The following is a 20,618-nucleotide window of genomic DNA, read 5'->3' on the forward strand; positions in this document are numbered from 1 at the left end:
AGGGACATGATCAGAGACTTATTGATTGCTGCAACCTCAAATACCTTATGGGTCAATATATTACTGAGGGACTTTTGAAGTCCATGGGATTTATCTTGCATACCTTTTGATTAAAAGTAAAAAAGAAAATTTATGCTTTTTATGTTTTTCATGATCGTATCTTTATATATTCCATAATTATTTATTACGGAAACAATCACTTATGGATAAAAAATGACTGGATATCACTAAAATGTCAACAAAATAACCATCCAAATTTAATAAAAACCACCTTATAATTAGTTAAACAATAATAAAATGAGCTTATTGAAAAAATTGCTTTGATTTGTTTGATTTTGTTCTTTTTATTAAGTTGAAATAATCATGACAGATATTTCTTCTTTGGCAATCTATCAGATTTTAAATGGAAAATAACAAATTGTATCTGTATCAGAGAAATCCCTTTCGACTAAGTTATTCATTACAAAAACACCTCTCAAGGAAGTGTGTTGATTCCAGATCACATGACCTGCTCCACATGATGTCATTTCCTCCTGAAGAAAAGACTGGCAAGACTCCAAGGCTTTCTGAGTTATTTCATATAAAGTAGTGTGTGAGTCAAGTGTGGATTTATGACATGCCAACAGGTTTACTGCAATATCTTTATGAATAACTTTCAATTTCACTCAATCGTATATATAATATTTTGAAGAATCTTTGTGTAAAAATGCCATGTAATGTTTGGTTATAGGCGGCCATGTTGATTTTAGGCCTGAAAACAGCAAAAATGTCAACTATGATACAAAAAGTCCCTCAATTATCTATTGACCTCTCTACTGAGCACCTCTAAAACCAAGGAAATGGTGATTAACTTCAGGAAGAAGAAGTCCACACAGGTTTAGGTACCTGGGAGTGCAGCTGAACTGGCCCAGACACATGGAGGTAGTGTACAAGAAGGACCAAACTAGATTTACCTCCTGTGAAGGTTAAGGTCTTTTAACATCAGCAGGCCTTTTTATGTACATTTTACCAGACTGTGGTGGCCAGTGCTTGATTCTTTGAGATTGTGTGTTCTCACCGTGGAATGAGAACACTCAGGAAATTGAACCCTATTATGAGCAATGCTTCTCACCCACTATATAATCTGGTGGTGTATATGGTCATACTGACGACTGTAAGTGTTGGTGTTCTGTCGGGTTTGTGGGTTGTCTGCATGTTAACATGCTGCTGTTATAAGTAATTTAATGTAAAGCATCAATAAAGTCTATGCATTTGAAAGCTCAGCAGGTTGTAGGAGTCTTGCCCTGTTGGGGAGATGTTCCTTATTTTAATCCTACTAAGACTACAGGTGAGGCTTAACTGCTTAGCTCTGTCCACATAACATGCTACCTTTATGTAATCTCAAAGCACTCCACGTGGTACAGTAAAGTCCTTACAAAATTATGGAGAGTAATTCAGCGAATGCAAAGATTCCTTTAGAGAAAACTGTTTGAATCTGACTTTTTGAATGATGTGAGATGGAACAAGATAAAAACAGGCTGAAGTCAAAAGTGGGGACAGATAATTTCAGGTGATTTTATTTAAAACTGAATAAATGGTCAAGTCTGAAGCCTGTGAAGTTTAATGCACCTATTTTCTCTTACAAAAAGTACAGTTTTATCCACGACCAAGCTGGTTCTCCACAAGGGGGAGCTCAAGTCCTAATAAAGTGTGCAAATGTACAAACTCAGCTCTATCTACAACATACAGGAGGATAAAGTAGACAGTACACAGACATGTTTTGTGCAAATCTTTCCTCCTCGCACACTAGATGGCAGCACTGTCATATGTTAATCAAATTTGAAAACTCATCGCCCCTTCCATCCACATCAGGCAGCCATTCATCAAGAGGATTATTAGTTATTATCCATTATCAACAGATGTGTTTGGATTAGTCAGCGTAATCCCTGAATTATAATCCAGATCATCTCCGGATGGCTTAATCAAATTTGCAGTTGGGTGTTCTTCATGTAACACCTTTGAAGAGGGCACACTTTATGGACATACAGAATACCACATCCCACAATAAAGCCAGCTATTTAAGTCATATGTTTGTTTCTGTTTCTATTTAGTGCTTTAACTTGTTCTTTGATAAATTTTCAACACAAGACTTTTGTGATGAAGGTTTCCTTTGAAGGATGCCCTTCAATTTAAATGCAATAGTAATTCGTCATTGTAGAACACAACATGGGGGCAAAACTGTGAAAAACAGAAATAATGTTGACAGCATATAAATACTGTGTAAATGAATATGATCAAGCAACAAACAGGAGCAAGCAAAGTAAAATAAAGTGCATAAAAATCAAAGTAAAATTAGATAAGTTTATGAAAACCCAGGTCTTCATTACATTTCTTCCCCCATCTCCCAAGACTAGAGTACCTCAGTCTTCATATGTGCAAAAGAACATCAGTTCTCAGGTTACACTTCCATCCAATACTGTTTTCTGAAGTCTCTTAGTTGCAAAACGTACCATATTGCAATTTGTATATTGGGTCAGTCATATTGTGTGCCTACCCAAATGCATTATGATCTATCTCCAGGACAAAGTGTCATCCCAAGAGATAGTATTGCGATGACAAGACAGTCTTCTTCATTACAAGATGCTCCTTTTCTGTAGTAGTGTCCAGGCGAGGAGAAGCACTGGAAGTCTTATTCTATCTGTATCCTGCCTCAATGTTCACTGCAGAGACCTCTATCTGCAGTGTGAATGGCTGAGTGAAGACAGGAAAATAAAGGAGAGTCACTTAAGACGGCTACCTTCATGTCGTTATAAATTCTGTCATAGCCTTTAGTCTGACCAACATTATTTGGTGCCAACATTTTCAACAAGTCAGTGACAGATGCTGCCCTGTCAGTACTTACTAATTATTCCCAAGTGCAGTCTTTCATCTTGTACATGTACATGGATTGCCTCCATTTTGCCCAAACTGAGGGTTGACTAGTTCATGTTTAGGAACATAGTTCAGGTCACAGTTCATACATTTGTAAGTATTGATGGTCAAGGTCGCCAATGTGATCAGATAATTCTTGCAAGATTGTCAGATCAAACTCAAACACCTCCATCAGCATCTGGTGCATGAGAAGCTGGAATGTCACTTGGTTCTTGGTGGTCTGTTGTTGTTCATGTACCGCCACTGTCAAAGCTGTCGTCAAGTGAACTTCACTCGGATCAAGACAGGTGATAAACAGACATTTCTCCACTTGCTCAAAGAAGTCATCTATGCAAAAAAAAAGAAAGAGTATGAATCAAACCTGGAGACATCACTGAGACACACTCAAGAAATCCACGCATCAACATCAGCTCATTGTTGAGCTGTGAACCCAGATGTTTAGAAATTCTTTTGAGTTTCTTGTGAGGTTGAGCATTGTCTCTAATCTGGACTTTGTGCTGAAACCAGGATTTTCTTGAAACAAATCTGCATCTAGGAGAAGTCAAATCTTTCCTGCTGGGAGGGTTGCAAAAAACGTTAGGTTCCAGGCAAACAGTTGTAGTGAACCTTTGGAAATGCTGCCACAGATCTGCAGCAAGACTGTATTTCCATATGTATATTAGGTAAGTGTCAATGAACTTCTGGCCAACTTTGTGGAAAACCTGTGGCAAACCGGTGGTTTTTTTTGGCGTGGGTTTGTTGGAATTTTTACTATTTTATTCATTCTTGTATATATTGTACATATCATTCTTATTATAATCATTATCATTACTGTACATTTGGTTAGTGCTGCTCTGAAAGATGTTTGCTGCTGTAACACTGGAAATTTCCCCTGACGTGGGGAGTAATAAAAATCTATCTTATCTTATCTTATTTGCAGCAAATTCATATTTTATGTGGTTCTGGCAAATACTTCTGAGACTAAGCTTATATTCCAAAGATTGTCCATCCATCCATCAGCCTTAAGCACATCATCAATTTAGAATAATCATTTGACCCTTGATGCACGTTGTTAGGCCGTTGGAGTTGCCAAAGCACCCAAAGGACACCAAAGGACACAGAGAACAGCTGAACAGCAGATACAAACCTTCAGCTTTTTTGACACAACAGTACAAGCCAAATCTACCTGTAGAAACTGCAACACAGCCACTCTGAAAACCCACGAATAATACCATTATTGCCAGAAATGCTGCCACTGGCCAACAAAATTGATAGTTCCGTTTGCCACAAATGCCAAACTTCTTGCCAAATTGCTACTACATGTTCAGCACTGCTGGCAAACTGTCGTGCCACAAACTTTTTTTTCTTGCAAGATGGCAGAGAAACGAGCTCTGAATTGTTTGTGGAGAAATTATATAATACCAATGCACCATTGAAGGTAATGGAGCCCCTGGTTTCCATTACTCTAAAATTGAATTGGGTATTTTGCCACTTTTCTGTACTTGAGAGACTTATCATATCAGCCATTTCTTAAATTGTACGACTCTCAAGCCACTGGGTTTGGCTCAGTTTTGCACTTACTAGATAATGAAAGTTTTTTTTATTTTTTTTGATCATGTCTTCTTCAGGTCCAGGTTCCAGTTCTCACCATGTGGCAGAAAGTCCAATTATTCTACCAGGTGATTCTGGAAAATGGAGGCAAGTCTTTATTTTTAGCACACAGATGTAATTAGCACAGCGTTTAAACTTCATATATGATGTTAGACACTTGTGTTGCAATTTTTCTATAATCTCCTTCTTTCTCCCGGTTCTTCTTTGCAGACAAAAGGACAGACAGCTGGCTGCTGGTCTACTCTCCTGTGTCAATTAGCTGCATCTTCCTGAGCTACCTGATCATTATATGGGTTGGGCCAAAGCTGATGGCCAAGAGGCAGCCAGTCAACCTTAAACCAGTGTTGATAGTTTACAACTTTGCCATGGTTTGCCTCTCTGCCTACATGTTCTATGAGGTAACTGTTGAACTAGGAGATGGACAGCTGGATGCCAAAACAGCTGAAACAAGCTAGTGTAGGGTATTATAGTTCAGGACACTTCCAAACAGTTGCCAGCTCAAAGTTTGAGGAGCTGTAATACTTGGAATACATCATGTTTTTAATTTTTTGTCTATATGGCTGTTCTGTCATCATGATTAACCAGCTGAGAATTATCGCTGGATTTTTACAGCTTCTTCTAGCATATTGTTATGGTTTGCAAACCACAATTTTCATGTTTCGGTTGAGTCTCTGAGCTCTCATAGCTCTGGAAATGCTCTAAAACCCACAGTGCACCACTTCCCCAGCAACAAATGCCAGAAATTAACAAATATATGATGAACATAGTGTGACTTTAAGAAGCTATGAAGGTCACCAAGCAATGTGACCGACAGAAAGACGACTTCAATTAGAAAATAGAGACCTGCTAATGGATTCACAATCAACTGTGTTCATGGTTTGTTCATACTGCCCCCAAGTGGCTCAAAAAAATCAGTTTAAATCGGTTATTATGTGTCCTGTCCCTTGAGGTAGTCATCAGCAGAAAAAGGACATGATTTCGCTCATTCACAGCCAATTTGTGCCGGTCAAAACAGGATGAAAGGTTCTTCTGCTTAGTGAGAGAAAAACCAAAGCAGAGATGAAAGCAGCTTCTGTCTTTCCAGTTCACAGCCTCGTCCTGGTTGGCCAAATACAGTCTGCTGTGCCAGCCGGTCGACTACAGCGACAGCCCACTGGCCATGAGGGTAAACCTGCTTTACTAGATGCTTCAGTATGCAACACTGTTTTTTATGAGGGCCCATTTTTAAAAGTCGGTTTTAATTCCACACTTCCAGGACTAGATTTTGATGACTATGAAACTGCTTCCTTGTAAATATCTGCTCAAAGGCGATCTTCGGATTTGTTGAGTATTTCTGTTTAATTTGCTGGTCCTTAACTTTAATATTTTAATGAATCAGATAACTGGGTATAGTATAATGCAAAAAATCCCCAAAATTTCTGAAAATTTGCAAAACCTTCAGGAAGAAAATTCCAAAAAGTCCTTAAATGATTCCCGTAAAAGGTTTCATTTAAAAAAATCCCCCAAATTTGTCAAGACAATTCTTGTAAATATTTTCAAAAAAATTAATAAAAATCTTCCCCCCAAAAATCCTAAAATGATTACATATATATTAGTAAAACTTCTAATATTTTCTTTAAGAAGATTCACAAAAAAATCAACCAAAATCCGGCGATTTTTATTGTGTGAATGTTCTTAAGAAACATTTTTTTCTACCAAAAAATGTTCAAAGTTTTCCCAAAAATGTTGAAAATATGGACATCAGAAGTTTCACTGTGAAAATACATTTTTTCTCCACATTTTCAAACTTTAAAACGGGTCAATTTTGACCCGCAGGATGACACAAGGGTTAAGATCGACATTTAAACTTGTGAGGTACACCTACAATGTTAATCTTACTTCGCACTAAATGTACAGTGATATTATTTCACACAAATAGCTTTATTTTCTATCCACAACTTGAACCACAGTCTTTTATCTTTTCTTTTTTTTTTAATCGTGTTGGACAGATGGCCAGAGTCTGCTGGTGGTTCTACTTCTCCAAAGTTATCGAGCTCAGTGACACTGTGAGTACAGAAGCAGTGAGAAAGAAGATGTGAATTTTAAGTGTCCCATTTGTTATTTGAAACTAGAACGAGCTCGATTCTGTGCAGCAGTTTCAAAATAAACTTGCATGCCCGCTTATGCATGTATTCCAGTGCTTCCCTACATGGCAGCAAGATCTTTCAGCGTGCCTTCCTCTTGTGCGTTTCAGATTTTTTTCATCCTGAGGAAGAAGAACAGTCAGCTGACCTTCCTCCATGTCTACCATCACGCCACTATGATCTTCAACTGGTGGGCCGGGGTTAAATACGTGGCTGGGGGCCAGTGTGAGTGCAAGCCGCCAGCGCAGTTTCACAAAATGTCATGAAAATTGTGCAAACTGAGCCATATGGCAGGAAATATAATGACACAAACTGTGCGTGCATGAGTTTAACATGTCATCCTGTGCATCTGCAGCTTTCCTGATAGGTCTGATTAACTCCCTCGTCCACGTGGTGATGTATCTGTACTACGGTTTGGCAGCTCTGGGACCAAGTATGACCAAATATTTGTGGTGGAAACGATACCTCACCTCCCTGCAGCTGGTCAGTATGAACCGCTGAATATGGGTGTTTATGGGCAGTTTTTCTGTCAGGAAATTTCTGTCAGAGAATATATTTTTACCATTTATATGATGAGAGATAAGATAAGCTTTTATTAATCCAACAGGGGAGAAATTTGCACTGTTCCAGCAGCAAAGGCTGGAGGGTAAAAATGTAGTCCGAAAACAACAAATACACATCATTTTTAAAACACTACTGCTGATTTTGTGCAGATGCTTCCATATGTACAAATTCAAATATTACACAGATTCCACAGAATAGACTGTGGAAAGTAATGGGATTGTTATTCTATATATATCATTCTAGACGTAGGAAAATACTGATATTGAACAGATTTATTAAGTAGATGCATTATTGCACAAATAGAAAATGTACGCTTTTTTCCAACGTACAAAATATTCAAAACACACATGTTTGAATGCCTTGATGAAGCACCAGAGTAAAACACGTCAGTTTTTCTATCTGTAGTCTTGTTAGGAAAAACACTAACAAACAACCTCTTTTTGTAATTTTGATCATCGGCTTTCTTTAATTAATGAACATAATTCTGTTTGGATGCTTGTTCAGCAAAGTGCCTGTTGTTCTTTCTGCAGCATAAAGACTGTAAACGTCTTGACTCTGCTTTGGCATCCTTTAGGGAGCCTGTATTCTTGTTCAATGGCAAATCTTTTCCTGTTTTGTGTGTATTTCCGCTGTGAGGGACTGGTGACCTGTACGAGATGTACCGTGTCTGTTCCCCTGAGTCAGCTGGGATGGGAACAAACAACCCAGTGACCCTACACAGGATAAACCGGTGTATAGATAATGGATGGATGGTGGATATGTCCCAAAAACTCTAAATCTTCGGCTGTAATGAGTTTAAGATGAAGGCCTCCCAGGTGGTTTGTCATTGTTCTGAATGGCTGCTGCCATAACTAGATGGATTAGCGGCAATGATGCTCCTTAGCTAACTACCACACCATCTGTTTTCTACTTGTAGAGACAAAGCTGTAGTGTTTTATTCTTCTGTCTGTTCGGCTGCAGCTTATGTAGGTCAGTATGGTGCCTGACATTCTGTCATTCTGTAGCAATAATTGTAATGACCTCAGAGCTGACCCCCAAGCCTTCATTAGCAGCTGACTTCACAATTTAGCCAAGTGAAGCTGAGATGGTTGATATGATGTGATTGTACTTCTCTGTGTGTTCGCGGGGGGTTCTTTTGTGTTATTTCATTAATATTTACACTGAAAGGGGAGGTGGGAGTGTGCTGGAGTGAGATGAACATTTAGATGCACAACGTTCATTATCGTAGGAGCTTCAGTACAATTCTACAATTCATACAGTTTCATTTAGCAGGTACTTTGATCTAAAGTGACGTACATCTGAGAGTAGATACAAAGCAGAGACCATCTGGACTTCTCTTGTAGGTTCTTGAAGACGTTTCACCTCTCATCCATGAGGCTTCTTTAGTTCTCAGTTCTCAAAACTGAAGAAGAGTCTTGGATAAGAAGTGAAACGTCTTCAAGAACCTACAAGAGAAGTCTAATTGATCTCTGCTGAAGTTCCGATGATTAACATGACCTGGATGACGGAAAATCTACACAGACAAATGTTCATTATGTTCTTCCCTACTCAGTTCCTGCCTGAGTCCTGGATACTATTGCACCTCTATATGAACATAGATCCATATAAATATAGATCAGTCTGCAGGATATGTTATCTCAGTGGAACTTTAGGAAACAAAATTGGTGTCTGTCTGTGTTCAGGTGTGGTGACTAACCAGTTTCCTTCAAATTCAACATGCAAATTTCCTTGAAATTCATTTCTTTAAAATGTGTTACTTTGACATAAGAGTTTACCGACAAAAAGCAATTCTCTCTTTGGACTTTAAAAGTGAGCAAGAATCCTCCCAACCTGTAAGACAACTTGGAACTATTATTGCATCATTCTTATTATTATATTAGATGTGTAATTTAAAGTGTGATTTCATTGGTTTCCATAAATGTCTAGCTTAGTATTGTGTTGCAGTTGTATCACTGCTGAGGAATTTAGGGGGACAGTATGTTTAGCACAGGGAATAAGTAACGGTCTTTAAATGTTCTTGACAGCCTTTGTTCTTGTTGTCGGGGTTAACCTGTTTGAGTTTATAGATTTAGAAAAATGTCCAAAATTGACACAAAATCATCCAAAATATGACACGTAATTTAAAATAGCCGACTCCCCGTTGGATTTTGCGGATTTGAACAAGAGGCTTTTCTGTGCGTCCTGACGAGTTACATATGCACACTGAATTTTGTAGCTGTAGGATAAACGCTTTTCAGGGGCTCAATTTTCATAATATTCTACAGAGTGCTATTGAGCTATTTTAGCACACACATGTAGCCTCGCCACGCTACCCCCATGTTTCTGACGGCACAAGGGTCTAGGGAAGCTTGACAAGGAGGGAGGCGGGCTAAAAGGTTGTCTATCAAATCCCTCTGCAGCAATTGGGTAGGTATACAACCAATCCTAGAGCACCGGCGGATTGTGGCTAAGTCCCGTTAGCTTCCCAACCAGAGGAGCCGCAGAGCCAACTGGTATATTAAGGATTTGCCATATCCCGTCGGCATAAGTCCAAATACGTCTTTCTTCTCAATGAAACACTTCAGTGTCGTCCTTTGTTTATCTTTCAAGTTGAATTTTAGCTTCAAATCTTTAAGGGCTGTGGCCAAAGCCGAGTCGAAAGATAACAGTTTATTGTGCGCCGGTTGTTTCTGTCAGAATCGTCGCGCCTCTGTCGTCACTTCGTTACGCCCGCCTTCTGACTCTACACTTCATGGTGATTGGTCCGGCCAGTTTTAGGAGAATCCAGCCTCGAGCCTTATGGAGGGTAACTAGACCCACCCTGGCAGAGAATTAAATTCGTTGCCGTGGGTTGTCTAGCACGGCTAGGCTAACACACAAGTGCCATTCGCCTAAAATATCAAATTTTTCACCGGTCTTGATGTATGTGGAAATTTTCACAGATTTTTGAGTATGTCGAGGATGTCAAAAATGCTTTTCTACCTTTCGATGAAGAACATATAATAAGAAGAAACTCATGCTGTACAAGCTTTCCACTGTACCTGTAATAATTCAAATAAAACCCCACAGCAAATAGATCGTATGCAGATGATTATGTATTTTGCATCAGAAGATCTTACAAGTGAAAAACTCTCAGTCAACACCTATTAACTAATAAGAAAGTTATCTGTTAGTATGAAAGTGTCTGTGGGCATCTGACAGACCCTTCTGTGGATGTCTTCAGAAGACAAAACCCTTTTTTTTCCACTAGTTTGACTCCCTGGACACAGACTCCAGGGATAAGCCTAGTATTGGCTGCACGCTTTCTCCTCCTACTACCCCAAAATTTTCAAGTTTTGCTAAGAAATTGGATCATTCAGTAAGGCAGCCTGACTATATTTTTAAACGCATTTAAGGTTAGTTAACGATTTTAATCACATGCATCACCTCTCTGTATGCAAAACACCCCCCCCCATCACTATTTAGAGGGAACACGTGGTTGCTTTAAACTAATACACACAGACCAAAGCGTTCTTCACCCTCACAGCAGAATGGTAATGAAGTGCAACCGACCCATTTTGTGGTGCAGAATGAAGGGCCTGCTAAATGAGACTATATTCGTACCGTACAATTTTCATTCTCTCTTCCCATTTGCTGTGACATTATCTTACCTGAAATTAGTGTCATGTCACAGTCTGAAGACACACTCTCATGTCATCTTCAGCTTTCCTCTTCCAATTAAAGATCACTATCATCTGTTTCACATATGAATGCCATTTCTATGAGTCAGTACAGTTTTAAGCATTTATAGATAGATGTTTAAAATGATTTTGCTTACCTCTGACCTTGAACTCACTCAGTACAAGTTTTTATTTTGGTGAAGACAGACTTATTTCGGTGGTATTTAGGTCACTCAGTTTATATTTTTGTAACATTTTCTCTAATTTGTGGTCACCTAAAATGCCTATGTAATCAGTCACTTTCTATTCTCTCTCTCTCTTACAGCTCCAGTTTTTCATAGTCACCATCCACACCGCCTACAACCTGTTTGCAGACTGCGACTTCCCCGACTCCATGAACATCGTCGTGTTCGCCTATTCTCTCAGCCTCATCGCGCTCTTCAGTAACTTCTACTATCGCAGCTACCTCGTCCAGAAGAGGGCCAAAGAAACTTAGAGATGCAAAAGGAAAGAGAAAGAAGAAAAGTGGAAAGAGAAGCGGTGAGATAAAGGGTTGAAATCCAGGGAAGTAGGACAGAAACTGTGAAGGAGAGATTACAGAGGTGGTACAAAAAGCAACTCCTGCTTGTTTGTTGTGTTAATTACTATGTAAAAAAAAAATATATTAACATACTTTTGATGTGATAACAGACAAGTGGAGCAAATTTCTGATTTTCAATAAACATTTTTCTATGTGTATGTATTTGTGCCTTGCTTTTAACATCCATTTGCTGCATCTATTCATTCCAAACCGGTCTGCAGAACGTATTAATTGTGTTTCATCAGTCCCCTCCCCCAGCTGCTATTAGACAATAGTTACTAATCACCACTGGAGTCACTTTATTCTCCTCCTACGCCCATTGGACGGCAGGAACAGCCAATCAGCTGCGCTCTGCCTTCAGCTCTGTACCCCACGTTCTCCACATATTGCTCCCACTTTTCTAAATCAGCATTTGCCTCCCCAGTTTGAAGCATTTAATCCCCCCGACCAGTGGGGGAGACCCAATCTCACCCCTCCCTCACCCCATCTGTCATGATGTGGAGATATAATTGTACAGACAGCTCGGTCGGACACTTCAATCTGCCCCGCCTAGTGGACAGAAATGAAAGAACTGTTAAAGGAGTGATTAAATTAACCAGATCTGCTTTCCCTTACATTGTCCTCCCCCACCGTCATCAATTATTCCCACCCTCTTTCTCCACTAGAAGCATATTGGTTTTGACTATCCTCTGTTCCAAACTCAACAGGGGGCAGATAATGAACATGAAAAACGACTTTGAAGCAGCGAAATCAAAGTTGCAGCGGCAGCATCTCAGAGTAGTCGTTTTAATAGCAGCGAGGCAACTCGACAAGGTCAGAAAATCTCCTCCTTTCATGTGCGTTTTTCAAAGCAGCGTAAAACAACTCAGAGAAAACAGAAGCTGTAGTCGCATCTGCCAAGGTGATCGCACAGGAAAATTCAAAAACTGGATCAGCATGTAGGTGGAGTTGCTACTTGTCCAAAAAGACCACATTAGATTCGAGGTTTTGCACGGTTTAGTTAAGGCATAAAAGCAACAGGATGACAATTAATGGCACTATTGCTTTTACCTGTGCTTCTGCTCTCATGCCACTTCAAAATGTCCATCACAAAAGGCCCTATCATGAGCTTTAAATATATAGTTAAGCAATTTATTTAGCTCTAAGTAACATGCAAATTTCTCACTCTGGCAAGTCCAGCGATCAAATATTATCGTCTGATGAGCTGTTTCCGTCCTCTTTCCTACAGTTGCATAAGCTTATCTTTGGAGAAAGTACGTGATGCAAACGTGCTGAGGTGATTTTCTCGTTGGATAAAGTTGAAGGAATATGAGATTGTTTAAGAGCTGCCGTGCCCTGCTGAGCAAGTTCAACATTAGAGCGGCAGCATGAATTAAAACTTCTTCCATTTTTCAATCAGCCCATCGAAACTTTCGCTGAAGCACTGTGGGAAGTACGGTAGATAACCCCTTGATCCTTCAAAGACGTGGAGGCTTTTCCTCCTGGGTAAACCCGCACACACATTTCTAGACAGCAAAGACCAAACAGATAGCGAAAAGGTTGAACTTGGATTTTCGTGCCACGTAGTGCAGTGTTTTTGGCAAAATCCTGCACTGGCCCGTTAGACATTTGCATGCATAGTTTTTAAACAAGAATTCTGTATTCCTTCTGTTCACCTTCCAATTGCTTGATGAGAGATTACTGGAAGCTGTAAGAGTCTGACTCCTAGCTATCAGAAGAATTGTGCAGTATTGTGGCAACTGAAAAGCCTTTTAAACCTCACTGTTCTGGACTTCCTAGGTCGTATTTCACCTTCTTCCTGGTACTAAATAAGCCACTATCCCATTAAAATCACCTTACATGTTTCTTTCTTTAATTATGCTCTCTGTTCTGTTTGCCCTGCTAGTTTCAGTCAGCAAGTCAGAAGTTGAAATTACAAAGTCTGAAGTCCAAATTTAGGGACTCAGAAATCTTGTCAGACACCAAAACACTGCACTTTTGTTTTGTCTTGGGTCAAAACAGCAAGATCATCACAGCCAAACACCAAAGTCGAGGCTTCAAAAAAACGACAGTCCACAAACCAGTGTGTGACCAATGAGTTTCATTTAAAGTCTATGATCTTCTGAAGAGTAGTGGAAGTCCTGGATGTGCATCTTCTCACCCAGCTAAAAACGGAAAGTACAGCTTAAGGTTGACGGAAAGATAAGATAAGATAAGATAAGATAAGATAAGATAAGATAAGATAAGCCATTATTAAACCCACAGTTGGCCAAATTTGCAGTGTTTTTTCCATTCTGTTGATCGTGCATGTACCTGTGAGAGCTAACAGTGCTGCATGGCTGGTACTAAAATAACATAGGGCACACTCGTGTAGCATTATAAGCCATATTTTTTGCTGCTGGCAAGTACTTAATCTGCTCTCCATCTCAACATGAGTGTGTTGCAAGCACACACACACACACACACACACACACACACACACACACACACACACACACACACACACACACACACACACACACACACACACACACACACACACACACACACACACACACACATATCCAGCTGATTGCCAGAAGCCCATTTAAAGACTGATGTCCCTCAGCCTCGCCGCAGGCACAGCTCCAGGTTGATTACTGCTGAGTGCCGAACAGCTCAGGCATGACTGACTTTCTGGCACACAGACGCTTTGATCAACGTACAATTTTGCAACCAGATGATGGGTTTCATCTTGAGTGTTTAGAGAGTTGTGGGGCTTTTGAGACGATGCCAAACTAGCGAGAGGTGTCAGCTAGGCATTTTCCCTTCGATATCATGCGATTGGATAACTTTTGATCGGCATGCATGTTGATTAAAACGCTTTAACGATGCAGGCATGAATAGACCAAGAAACCGAGCGACTGCTGTGCTGTGGCTTAAATCTACTGAATCTTGTTTGTGAATGACTTTGTTTCAGTCTCCTTGGTAACTGTGCCAGACAGTGTTTGGGCTGCGGTCAGCTCGAGGCAGACTGTAATTAATAATCAGGTTAGAGGGAGAGGATATTGGAGCACTCTCCGAGCTGCTGCTGCTAACTTCCTATCCAGTGAGAAGGGACGGAGATACACACTCGCACAGGACGACACGCAAACACACATGCACACGGACATAATTGTCGATGGCGAGAGAGGTTTGGGAACAAGAGGCCGATAAGTGTGCTTGAAGGTGAGCCGCTGGGTTGTTTCATACAACGAGGGTTAACAAGAGGCTGCAGCAATCTCAGCGTGATGGGAACACACTCAACCACAGGCAAGCTAGTGTTAATCAGCCAACCAACCAGCAAGTAGCTCCCTGTCAAGTGTGTGTCTGTGTATGTGTAATTAACCAGCTCCAAGAAGTCGACTCTCGGAGAGGAGAGTGGCTCTTTTTTCCCTCATCTCTCTGCAACCTCAAGAATAAATCTCGTCTCCTAAAAAGGCACCTATCAGTCACTTTGTCGTCACTTGTGTCCATATGTGTGTGTGTGTCTTTGTTCTCAACAAGAGGAACCCCATCTGTTGGTGACACCGTCCCCATTTATGGACAATGGGATGAACCCAGCACCACCTGTATCTGTGTTATCAGTGTTATATGGGGGGGATGTGCCATTTATCTTGACAGGCAGATAGCTTGATTTATGGCTCATATTGTTTGCTGTGGGTCAGACAATCAAGAACAGGGAGAGATTTATTTCAGCGGTAACACAAGCCCACGGGGTATTATATGATTTGATTCATATTTGCATCAACCTGATCCTGTAAATTTACCTTGTTAGAACAAATTGATTTCTGGTGGCGCTGTCAGTTTTTCTTCTAAATCCGGCTATCCGCTCTCCCACACTCAAATGGATAAGGGATTCGAATTTCAATTCAAAATTCATCATCTATGAGGACACCTTGAACTCTGGTGGGCAGCGTTCTTAAAATGCATTGTCCGTTTGGTGGAAGACGTATTTACACCCTTTCTGTTGCCCTCAGTAAATCAGGTTATTACTGTTTTCTTCATAAATTAAGGTGTAGTGATGTAGCAAGTCAGACAAAAAAGCACAGTTAAATAACTGGGAAGTGGTGTGGATTTGACACCATAATCATGTATAAAACTGGAAACTTTTCAGTCATCCACCCCCACTAAGCTGCAACTACCAACAACCACAGACTGTATAGAAGGTGGACATAGTCTCCGGTTCTACAACAATTTCGTTGAGCAGACGCTTTCATCCAAAGTGATGTACATCTAAGAGTGGATACAACACAAGCAGGGATCTAATCAGGGGAAAACAACCTGGATAAGAGCCATAAAACAAGTTCAAGTGTGATAATAGGACTGCTGTGTCTAGAAACAGTGTGGACGTAGTAGGAAATTATTATTATTTTTTTTTTTTTGCAACAAGTCAAGTGCAAAGGTGTTCAATGAAGGGTTGGGTTTTTAGTCTTTTCTGAAAGACTGAGAGGGACTCTGCAGATCAAGTCAACATGAAAGTGCCTTTAACCTGCAATTATGTCTGACAGCCAGTAGGGGGCGAGTCCTCTGGTTGAAAAAGAAGCCAGAGTGTACAGAAGTCTATGAGAAAATGGGTCTACTTCTGACTTGATTTGTTACCTCAGTAAACACTTTCATGATGAGTTTATTGTCTCAATTGCTAGTTTCGAGTCTCTGTTAATTTCGGAAATTATGGTGCCATTTAAAGTTAAATCTCCTATTGGCCATTTCAGCCTTACCATTTTAAGACCTCTGGTGTTATGTGGGTTGTCTGATAAGATTAAAAACATTCTTTCCACAAAGGAAATGATTAAACTAAGCTTGAAAGCCAAATAAATACATATTTTCACCTCCATTCCAAAAAAAGAGGACAATACAAGCTGCAAACAAGTTCCATTTGTATTTTTAGATTCAAGATTCAAGAGTTTTATTGTCACATACTAGAAGTTACATGAAGCAATTGCTGGCAGTGAAATGCTTGCGTCTCTCATTCCCAACAACAGTGCAAAAAAAGAACACACAACAATCAAGATATTTCCTTCTGACACATTTGTTGTCAATTTGTCGTCACCAAAGACGTCAGCAGCCAGAATATAAAAGATCTTATTGAGTTTTTTTTCTTTGCATCATTACAAATATACATATTTTGTTTAGTTTCAGCAAATGCAGCAGGTCAAACAACAGCTTTCACAATGAAAATCACTATCCATTGCAGCACAAACCCAAGATTTTAGAACACTTGAAAGCCTTCATCCAATTACCAAACCGATTACTGTGCCTAAACTATTCTCTCTTCACATCTACTCCCATTCACAGTGAAAAAAAAATCTCCTTTTAAACCTTAAAGCAAATATTTAAGGCTACAGGTAGTGGGTGTCACACACAATTTCCAACATAAGAGCAGCTTGACCTTTTTCTAAGTGAGCGTTCACTGTGGTCTCCAGCAAAGTGGCCTCCAACAGCGAAGCACATTTAGAGGATTCATTCAGAATTCAGTCAGAATTCTGCTATAAAAAATGAATAATGAAGATAGCTAAGAAGTCAGCAAGACAGATAAACCTTTGAGATACACTCACTGCATGTTAATAGCAATGGGGTTTAGGGGGTTTTAATAATTAAAACACTAAAGTTGTTGGCATGTAAGGAATGGTCTTTCAAAAGAGGCCTTAATAGACTGATGTGAAAAACAGTTCTTTAACTTATTTAACTTTCTGGAAACACTTTAGCAGATTAAGACTGGTCAGGCATAATATCAGGTTTTTACGACAAAATGAGAATGGTCAAAATAATTTGCTTTACTGTATGTTGTTTCTATGCTGGAATGTCAACCAGATAGTTACTGGTGTAAGATTATTTACAGTATTAACACGTGTGTATTATAAACACGATATGAATGTTGTTTTTTGAAAACACTGTCAAAGGGTGAAGGTAAGTGTGACACCTGTGTGACTCTTTTCTAAAGTGTCTTCATTGCAAAACTTCATTCTTCCTCAGAGAGACTTGCTGGGTCACACTGACAAAATCATGATGTGCTGCAGACACACAGACAAAGAGAGAGGGAACAAATACTAAAATATGTCTGCTGATGCTGAAAATTTTCAGTTGTAGGAAATTTTAGTAGTGTGTTTCTCCTAGTTTAACCAAAATGGACTGACAGCACCTTACAGACCGCACCAGTCAAAATAGATTTGTTTTTGCACCTCATATGAATGTACGGTTTCTAGCATAAAGAAACTTCATGGTTTCTAGAAATTCTGTTATTTGTATATGTTAGAATTAGAATGAGGAGCAAAATGAGCAGTCAACACCATGGCTCAGCATTTCTGCCTTGAAACTTCCTTGGAAACCGATTTAGAGCTCCAGGATTTCATACATAACATACAACAAACCAAATTCTTTCAATTTGCAGGACGGGACTTTCTGTGTCAGTGTTAGTCTTAAGAATCAGTTTCCACTTCGTACATGTGTGGCTGAAGTACTCCAAAATTACTTGCCATTGTGTAGTTTTACAGTGTTTGAGCGGAGATACAGGTGAGCTGGTGTGCTTGAGCTGCAGCAAGTGGTGGAGAAGTGGGTTCAGAAAGAGCCAACGACTTCATGGATCTGCACTTTCAAGATGAAGCAAAGGTTAGACAAACATCTAAGCCACTTTATGGCAGGAAGGGATTATAATCACAGGATAAACTTGTAAATATCTAACTTTAATCAACAACCGTGAGATTTTAGGGGTTTAATCAATACCAGGAGAGGTAATTTACGATATTAGAGCATTTTGAAATGGACATGATTGAATCATGTGATAAATGATGCGTGGTTGTCTCCTATAGCAGCAGACTTTCACCAGTTTTGGGGATTTGGTAGTGGTTTTACTTGCTGCTGGATCACAGCCTAAGTTTGTGGTGTTGCAACCGTCCTCCCATAAAAACAACCCTGTAGACACCTTAGTGTTATTCATAGCTACATTTAATTTTGACAGCTCTTCGTAATTAGAATAGGGGTTCAGGAGGACATGAGGTGGTACATATATGGGAGGAGGTCGGGGTGGATGGGTAGGTCAGTAAAACATTGGTATGCTGCAGCGAGTGGGGAGAGAAGAAAGAGCAAGGAACTTCTTAGATCAGTACATTCTAGAGGAAGCAGCAGTATAGAGTTACATCTAGGTTATTTAAATGGGCAAAACTTCTAAATATGTAACTTTGATACATGTAGATTAGTTTTTTCGAGATGGATGGATGGATGGATGGATGGATAGATAGATAGATAGATACTTTATTAATCCTGAGGCACTTTGTATATCCTCTATTTTACCTATATAGAAATAAAAACTTTACTTTTATGCAATGGTCACTTAGTTTTGGAGCTACAGAACGCCAAACACCTTCTTTACCGGCTAACTTCACTTTCTGACATCTTTCAGGGTTTTCTTAGTTGGTCTTTCTGCAGTTACGACATTTGTTCTAGTGATAGGAATTCAGCTGACAAAACCAGACCTTCAGGATGACCTTCATGGTTGTACTCATAGTGGTGTTTATATTTTTCATATTTTACTAAACTGAATCCAGGTGCTACTTCCTGTCTTTGTGGTAACCTGTTCCAGTTGTGTCCTACCTGCATTAATTCCAAATATCCTGGCAAGAAATATTAAAAAATGTACATCAAAATCATTGAAATATATTTCTCTTTCAAAATAATTGTTCTTTTCCTTAAGCAAATACACTACGAAGACTGACTGCTAGCAAAGCTCTTTGTCCTTTGCTCAGCCCAGCGTGAATCTTCACCCCTTTACATTATTTAAAGCACAGAGGTATTCCTCTGCCACCCCTTTCTTCTCCTCCTTTTCCTCTTTCCCTTTACTTTTTTCCTTCCCTCTACTTGCCTTTCATCTATTCTCCTGATCTCTTATCTCGACACTCTGAGAGACTTTCATGTCTTCACGCTTCTCTCCTCTTCTTGCCTCATCTTTTGCTCTCATCTGTTTTTTCTCTCTCTCTCTTCTGTTTCACTTTCCTCACCTGGTCTCTCCTCCCTCAGCTCTCCCCTTCTTGTCTGACTTCTCATCCTCCTCTTCCTCCCTCGTCTCCTTCCCGCCATCGCCTTCCTCTCGCCTCCCCTCCTCTTCCTCCTCCTCCTTCCCTCCTCCCACCACCTCGGCTCACCCTCTGATGATTGCCGAGCACATTTCATTTGACATAAAGACAAAGGGCTGAGTACACATGTGGTTTCTCCTGTGTAATATGAAATATTAATGCGGGCATAATTTGGTTCCCTGGATGAGGGGTGGAGGTGGGGGTGGCGGGCTCTTTATAATCACCAGTGACTGCCGTTTCCTTCCCCAAAGGATGGTAAGGCTGTCAGGAAGGATTGAGAAACAGTGAAGATAACAACAACAGAACGCTTTCTGTTGGCGGCTACTGTGGCCTATTTCTGTCTCGGTGTTTAATGGTTATATTGGCTCATTGCCCGAGTTACTGAGGCAGCTCTCCCTGTCAGGCTTTTCAAAGTTAAAGGTGCTATATGTAGCATTTTCAGCCATCAGTGGTCATGCTCAAATTAGTTGTGATAGACCGGGATAATTACCATAAACAATTGGTGGCCTGCCTTGAGTGTGTCACATTTGTCCCAAAGTACTTTCTATTCATTCCCTTTGCTCCATTTGTTTTCATTTTACATCTGTGTCTTACTTATACTCCCCTTTACCTTTGTGAGACACAGTTCTGCAATAAGACAGCTGGAAAATTCAAGGCTGTTAGTGGTAGAAAGTTTCTTGGTAGACTTAGTCCCATGCTTATCTCTGCGCACTCCGTTTACTTATATTTACATACATTTTGTTTTCCCACTACAGGCAAACAGGCATGATGAATGTATGGCCCTGCTGGAACACAGAGCTGGTCTGAGATCAGGCAACTTCCAGGCTCTGCTGTAAAGTCTGGAGAGGGAACATTTTATTCCGTTTTATCTCAATGTGACAAATAAAGGCTCTTTTCTTTAAAGTGCAATCTGCAGATGGCAAGAATGTGTGAATTTCTTTACAAAATAAGGTGTTAAAACATGCAAAGTCACATGTTTTGTTCCAGCCACAGCTTAGGCTGTGAGCTGTGGCAGGGCTGTGTGTGCTGTGCTGATGAGGAGTCCAGGTGTGTGTCATCTGTAATCAGCAGATCATGTGCAGGTGGAGCCCAGCTAATCAGGTCCTGGCGTCCTATAAGAACCGTCGTCAGTCATCGTTTAATGCCA

At 40.0% G+C, this 20,618-nt stretch overlaps 1 protein-coding gene across 1 annotated transcript; it reads left to right on the forward strand.

Moving 5' to 3' along the window:
- The first annotated feature begins 1,135 nt into the window (after window positions 1-1,135).
- elovl8a (ELOVL fatty acid elongase 8a) lies at window positions 1,136-11,563 on the forward strand. The gene is made up of 8 exons (XM_022214859.2): window positions 1,136-1,153; window positions 4,518-4,587; window positions 4,711-4,898; window positions 5,585-5,665; window positions 6,489-6,545; window positions 6,734-6,848; window positions 6,979-7,106; window positions 11,151-11,563. The coding sequence occupies exons 1-8, from the start codon at window positions 1,136-1,138 to the stop codon at window positions 11,319-11,321; spliced, it is 828 nt and encodes a 275-aa protein (XP_022070551.2). The 3' UTR covers window positions 11,322-11,563.
- Window positions 11,564-20,618: the final 9,055 nt, after the last annotated feature.

Source organism: Acanthochromis polyacanthus, chromosome 9, assembly GCF_021347895.1.
Source record: "Acanthochromis polyacanthus isolate Apoly-LR-REF ecotype Palm Island chromosome 9, KAUST_Apoly_ChrSc, whole genome shotgun sequence".
In the NCBI taxonomy this organism is placed as follows: Eukaryota; Metazoa; Chordata; class Actinopteri; family Pomacentridae; genus Acanthochromis; species Acanthochromis polyacanthus.